This window comes from Macadamia integrifolia, chromosome 14 (genome assembly GCF_013358625.1).
Source record: "Macadamia integrifolia cultivar HAES 741 chromosome 14, SCU_Mint_v3, whole genome shotgun sequence".
NCBI lineage: Eukaryota > Viridiplantae > Streptophyta > Magnoliopsida > Proteales > Proteaceae > Macadamia > Macadamia integrifolia.
The window spans coordinates 15,850,037-15,856,684 of NC_056570.1; the positions used below are offsets into that span (position 1 = coordinate 15,850,037).

General features: G+C 37.9%; 1 protein-coding gene across 1 annotated transcript; it reads right to left on the reverse strand.

Annotated features, from left to right (window-relative positions):
* Nucleotides 1-1,074: 1,074 nt before the first annotated feature.
* LOC122060962 (hydroquinone glucosyltransferase-like) lies at nt 1,075-2,754 on the reverse strand. The gene has a single exon (XM_042624094.1). The coding sequence runs from the start codon at nt 2,627-2,629 to the stop codon at nt 1,202-1,204; it is 1,428 nt and encodes a 475-aa protein (XP_042480028.1). The 5' UTR covers nt 2,630-2,754; the 3' UTR covers nt 1,075-1,201.
* Between the last annotated feature and the right edge of the window lie 3,894 nt (nt 2,755-6,648).

A 6,648-nucleotide genomic window follows, 5' to 3' on the forward strand; every position in this document is an offset into this window, starting at 1 on the left:
CTCGTTAGGAAAAAAAAAAAAAATTGCATGTAAAATAAAATAAGGCTCATATTCCTTCTTGAGTGGCATGCCTTTTTTGACTTGCTCATGTATCCGTTTATCCATTATGGCTCCCATTGCTTCCATGTAAAAATCCAAATTAAAAAAAAAAAAAAAAACAAAAAACAAAAAAAGAAAAAGGTTGTTTTATAGGATTTTTCCTTTTTTATAGTCTTATTATTCTCATAAAAAGAAAAAAAAATCCACTGAAAATAGGATTTTCCATGTTTACCATAGATAAAACTGAAAGAGTACCTTTTACTATTCTTATGTCAAGACATCAAGGCCATGTTTTTTGTTTAATATGTGACACCTAAGAATACGACAAGTACCAAATCTGTCTGGGAGATTGGTTAGGTGTCTCCACCAGGAATTCGACAAATACTAAGGGGTTTGGGAGATCGGTGAGGGTGTGTAAATTTTTTTCCCACATCGCCTAGGGAGAGATTACTGGACCAGTTAATAACCTCTAGCCTCCTTAACATGGAATAACATATTTTAAAGCCTTGAGGCCCACGGGCCAAAAATGGCAATATTGTGCAAGGTTAGTTGGGCTAGGGCGTTACAAATGGTATCAAAGCAGACCCCAATAGCGTGTAGGGCAATAGTGGGGATGTTGTACCGAAAGGTGGGAAGTTATGACACCCAAGAATAACCCAAGAATATGATAAGTACCAGACCCGTTTGGGTGATCAGTGAGGTGTCCCCACCAAGAATACAGCAAGTACCAGGAGATCGATAAGGGTGTGCAAACTTTTGCCCATGTTGCCTTAGGAGAGATTATTGTGCTAGTTAATAACCTCTAACCTCTTTAACATTGCCTTGAGGCCCATGAGACAAAGAGGACAATTTTGTAGAAGGTTAGTGGGGCTTGGGTGTTACATAATAGGCATAAAAGTTGTAATTTGTATTCTACTTAATTACTTGTCTTCCCCTCTTCTAATAGAATAAAAATTACTTAGGCTTCCCAATGCGAGATTCTCTGTGAAATTCTGATCATGGTGGTAATTATTATTTTCAACAGGAGAATGGACATGAAAGCTTGAAGTGGCATAACAACAATAGCATATAAGTTCCAGAGTCTATAGAGAATGGAACTCTCAGGACCCAAACAAGAGAGAAATTACAAGGGTAAGCGTAAGAGATAAAAAAGCCAAACACATCACATGCTCACTTTGTTCTTCCATTTGTTACAAACTTCAGATAATGCTTTTCTTGAAGACCCATCTTCACTCAATACCATAGCAGTTGCCTCTTTCAGCAATCTCATCCTAATCCTTATCTTCTTACCTTCATCACCCTCCATTAGTCTTCTCACCACCGTCGCGATCTCCGCTCGCTCAATTATTCCATTTCCCCCTGCTTTGGGCTTCAGTGCAACCTTCAAACCTTCCTCTGCTAACATCTTTGCATTCATCTTTTGTTCGGCATAAAGTGGCCACACAATCAAGGGCACACCATGTACCACACTCTCTAGGGTCGAATTCCAACCACAATGGGTGAGGAACCCTCCGGTGGAGCTATGACTCAGCACTTGAATCTGTGGGGCCCACGAGGGGACTATCATGCCTCGCCCTTTGGTCCTCTCTAAGAACCCTCTGGGCAAGAATGCCAAAGGCTCTTCAATGCTTTGGACTGTGAAATAATTGGCATCTGCAGCTGTCAAAGTTGGACTCTTAAGAACCCATAAAAAATTTTGCTCACTCAGCTCCAATCCCAAGGCCAATTCATTAAGTTGCTCCGGCGAGAGGGCCCCACCAGTTCCAAAAGAAACATATAGAACAGCCCCACTTGGCTGACCATCCAACCACTTCAAGCACTCTGATTCCCCGGCTGCCTCCCTTGAACTGTTCTGAATGAGTGGTCCAATCGGGTATATCGGCGGTATGGTTGGGTCTACACCATCTTTTAAGGCCTTGATGGCACCTGGTTCCAAGGCTACAAACGTGTTTACCAAGATACCCTCAGCTGATCTATAGCGCTTGCAATTGTCTATAAGCCCTTTGTAGGCTTCATTCTTCCTATCTTGGGCCGGGTCCAAGAACTCTTCTCCGTACAGGGGCACACACCCAGGCAATTCAACAGGTTCAGGCATGTCTCTATACTCACAAGAGTACAACTCATCAAGCTTAGGAAAATGGAGGAACAATGACAAACACATAGCTGTGGTAGGGTAGAAGATGTAAGGTGAAACATTGAATTCCCTAGCGATATCCATGGCTTCAATACCAAAGAGATCAACAATCAAAGCAGAAACACAATTAGTGGATGTTAAGACCTTCAATGCTTCACGAAGAGAAGGGTTAGAACGAGTCATGGTGAGTATGATACGGGTCTCAATCTTTATATCATTGGGAAGGTCATCGAAGCTCACCGGAGGAAGGACAATGGAGTTTATGGATTTGGGGAGAGAATCTAAGACAGCTTTTTCAGCTTTAGAGATAGTACCATCAGTTGGAATGATGAAGGTGACAGAGAAGTGGTGGTAATCCACGAGTTGCCTGGCGACCTGTGTGAGAGGGATGAGGTGACCCAGACCTGGACTCGGTAGAATTGTGATGAGGGGAGAAGCTTGGTGGGTTCCAGCCATGGTTGTGGTTTGAAGCCTTCAAGCCTTGGAGATGCTGAAGGGAAAGGATGAGAGTTTCTTTCTTTGGTTTTTTCTTCTTTAGTAAAGAAAGGATGGGAGTTTGAGACCTGAGATTGACGGGGGAAGAGTAAAGGGTTTATATAGAAATGGGCTGCATTCTTATGTAATCTCTCTCTCATGTTTTTTTGGGTTCAATAACTGTTGTCTTTGTTGAAGACTTTTCCAAAAGTTTTACACTATTATACACATCCACAAACAGTTTTTCTTTTTTAAAATTGTTATACCCTCGCACCCACTCAACCACATTTTTTTACATTATTATACACCTCCCCCTAAAGAAGAGAGAGAGAGAATGTGTTATTTGAAAGAAAAACTAAGGGGACCATAGTGTTATTTGGGACGGAGAAATGAAGAGATAGATGGAAGATAATTAAACTTCAAAAGGGAGGATGATAAGATCAAGAGATTGTAGAACGAAAGAAAATTCAGATTTTTTTCTTTTAAACTTTGAGAATTTTGATTGATACCATTAAAAAAAGGTTCATTGAACGGCAAGGGCAAGGTGTGGTGACATTTTTGTGTCTATCTTTTTCCTGGTCACATGAAATAACATCGTTACCCTCTTTTATACAATGTCATTTTATTACACTCTTCTATGCCATTTGTTGAGAGAATTGTTCTCTCTCATAATATTATTAAAAAAATACTTGTATCTATGAGAGCTTCTTTTAGAAAGGCTCTTTAGCATCTTGATTAGGTATTATGATTCCATCAAAGAAAAAATGTTCATATTCTCAAAGATTTAAGTGGCAGATGAGTTTATTATGTTATTTTCCAATTTATTCTTTCCTTTTTTTTTTTTTTTTTTTTTTTTCTTTCATTTATTTTGATAACATCCTTTGGTGATGGTGAAAGGACTTTTATTTTCTTATTTTTGATAACATCCTTTGAAGTAGGAATAATTTTCATGCCTTTTCACACATCATTTCCACTTTGAAGAGGGTGAAAGCCACGAGGAAGAAATAAGAGTGGTGTCAAGGGGATTCAAACCTATGTAAGAATGTAAGATGGTGCCCGAGGGGGCGTTTTACCTACTACGAATCACCAATCCACCAACCCCAAGGATGGTAATGAATTTTTGAATGATGATAATGAGATAAGAGACTAGTCAGAGTTTTATAATGTGCTTTCACTTTTTGTAACTTTATAATTGAAATTATTTGTTTTTGGGAGAATCCTTCAATGAAATTAACTTTTAAGCAAATGCAAATGTCAGCTCTTGTCCAGTCCTAAGGAGCTTTTATATAATTAAAACGACTAGTGACGTTCTTATTTAAATCAGTAATACTATATGTATTTGTATTTTTGTGGTACAATATGCATCTTTATTTGTATTAATACTTTTGTCATCTCAACCGGTATGGTGGTCAATCCTTTCCTCGTGGGACCCACCAGATTATATAGGTCATGACGTATTGTGATACGTATACTTGTATCATGTGTAATATATAATACCATTATCACTTGCTTAACCAGTCTAATGATTCATATGATCCCCATGACTGGTAAGATGAAGATTGGTCAAACCGGTTCAAACGGTTTGGGTTACAATCTTACAGTTAGGTATAGAAACTAGCCTCTCTGGTTTACAATCTAACCAACCCAAATCAGCTAGAATAGTGATCTCGGTTCAGAATTATTAGTTTAATCTAAGGTGAATTCTCTTATCTGATCTGGTTTGAAATGGTTGGTTCAGGATCAATAAACTGCCAAAGAAATGTCTTACCAGGACAAACCTCAATTTAAACCGGTTCAGGTTTCAGTTTTGGGGGCTGCTTGCTTCACTTGGTTTAGAATGGCCGTTTGAGGGTAAAAAAAATTCCTCTATTTTGTTCAGAGGAGGCATTCGTTAACTATTATCAGGATTAGGGTAAGCCCAAAAAACCTTCAGAAACTTACTGAACCGGATCTAACCATTAAGACCATTGTATGGTATTTTACTACGCCGTAGTCCGATTCCATATGGCTTCCTAGTCCAGATTTACAAGTCTTTTTCTTTTCCTCTTTTGGGTTAGCCTCTCCCTCAAATAGATTCAATCTATTTCTTTTAACCATTATTCTGCTCCTTATCTGGTTCTTGGACTCGAATATTAAAGTACAAAGTCTTTTAATCTTACAGATTGGTTTAGGGCGAGGAATGACCCTAACCGGGGTTAGGGAATGCCTAGAGGAGGAAACTTGCCAAGCATAGGAAACACTTAGACATAGTCCCTGTTTTCAGGCGGGTAGGGGTATCTTTTCATTGTCCCACTGAGAAATAGGTGTTGTATGTGGACTTTCCCCCACTCCACAATGACAGGTTCTTTTCACAAGAATTAATTATGGAAGCATGATTGTTGCAAAATGCAAAAATTTAAACCCAATGAGAGATAAAAATTAAGCATGAACTTCTTTTTTTCTTTTTTATTTTTTTGATCAAACCCTAAGAGTACAAGGTAAATTTCTATTATTTTCATGAATCTTAGATACTCTTCAAAATTCAAATAGAAATATTATGGGAAAAAAAAATATCCCAAGATTATTGTACAATTGAGCAGCAATTATTTCTCTATCTCTCTCAACATTGTGGACCATCAAAAAAAATATATATATGTAAAAGAAAATTTATTTTAGTAAAAAAATAGGGAAGACTTCCATGAGGTTGGCTGTGTAGTTTGACCTCTCATTTTCATGGCCCTTGTCCAATCCCCCAAAGAAAAATGTGAAAGCAAAAAAAAAAGAAATCCTTTTATGTGAAAGAAAAGTTCATTACTTAAAAAATAAAAAATAAAAAACATAGAGAAGCCTTCAATTTGGTTTTCCATGTAGTGTGACCTCTCTTTTTTCTATATTGTTTACCTTTATAGCTAGAACCTAGATGGTGTGCCACACATACAAGATCCCCTATTATGTTTTAATATGGCTCCAAGTTGAAAGGAGGGGAATTCGAAATAGTATTTCTACCAAAAAAATGTGTTCAAAATAGTATCAAGTGTCTTAGAAGAAAAGAAAAGTACTCCCATGGTTAGGTTTGCTCATCTCTCTGTCAGCCATTCATCTTACCACCATCTATCTAAACAAGTTTGGCTGCCTAATTTAATGGTTTTCCCAAAACCTCGCAAGTCCAAAGGAGTTAAGGATCCCTTAAATGTCATAATAGGGCCCTAGTAGGTTGTAATTGGATGCGCCCCTTCTCCCCAACACCATTGGTGGAAACAACAAAACAAGAGCGAGAGAGAGAGAGAGAGAGGCGTGTAGGTAAGATGTTCTATCATATGATTACAGTAAGTTTCAGGGCATGGCTTCTTCACGGGGGAATCAGAATCACTTGGTTGCATGTCCTGATTTTTTAAACAGGAGCATATATAGGACACAGTCATTGATAGGGACAGATATTAATTAGCTTGATACCCATGTCCTTTATTCCCCTTCCCCAACCTAACCCACCCTGGTGTCCTAGTGAAGAACCCATCTATTACCCTCAGAACCCCTTTTTTATATAAAATTTAGCATTTTTATCTTAGTAAAGGAATGTTGTGTTGTAATTTAAAAAAATTAAAGGAGGAGGTTAGGTATGCTGTCGAATTTCATGGAGCTAATGGTTCAACCAGTAAGAGGACTGATATGGAAGGGGCATAAGAGATTTTTCCAAAGGGAGGAGGAGAGAGATAGTCACATATTTAGTATACCGACAGCATATCCAAACTTTTCCCAAAAATGATAATAAAAAAGGTTGTGAGAATTTCTCTATAAACATTAAGAAATAATCCACCCCGATCTCCTTTTTGGTTAAAATAGTACAACCTAATTTAAATAAGAAAAAATCTTGTTGACTAAAGATTGAGAAAACGAAGTCCTAACTTTCATTGTTTATTACCCTGATATATTGACTAAAGATTGAGAAAACGAAGTCCTAACTTTCATTGTTTATTACCCTGATATATATATATGTATATATTTGGGGGGCTGGGGGGGGGGGG

Excerpts from the sequence above, each read along its gene's own strand:
- LOC122060962 (XM_042624094.1), bottom strand. The coding sequence starts at position 2,629 with ATGGCTGGAACCCACCAAGCTTCTCCCCTCATCACAATTCTACCGAGT.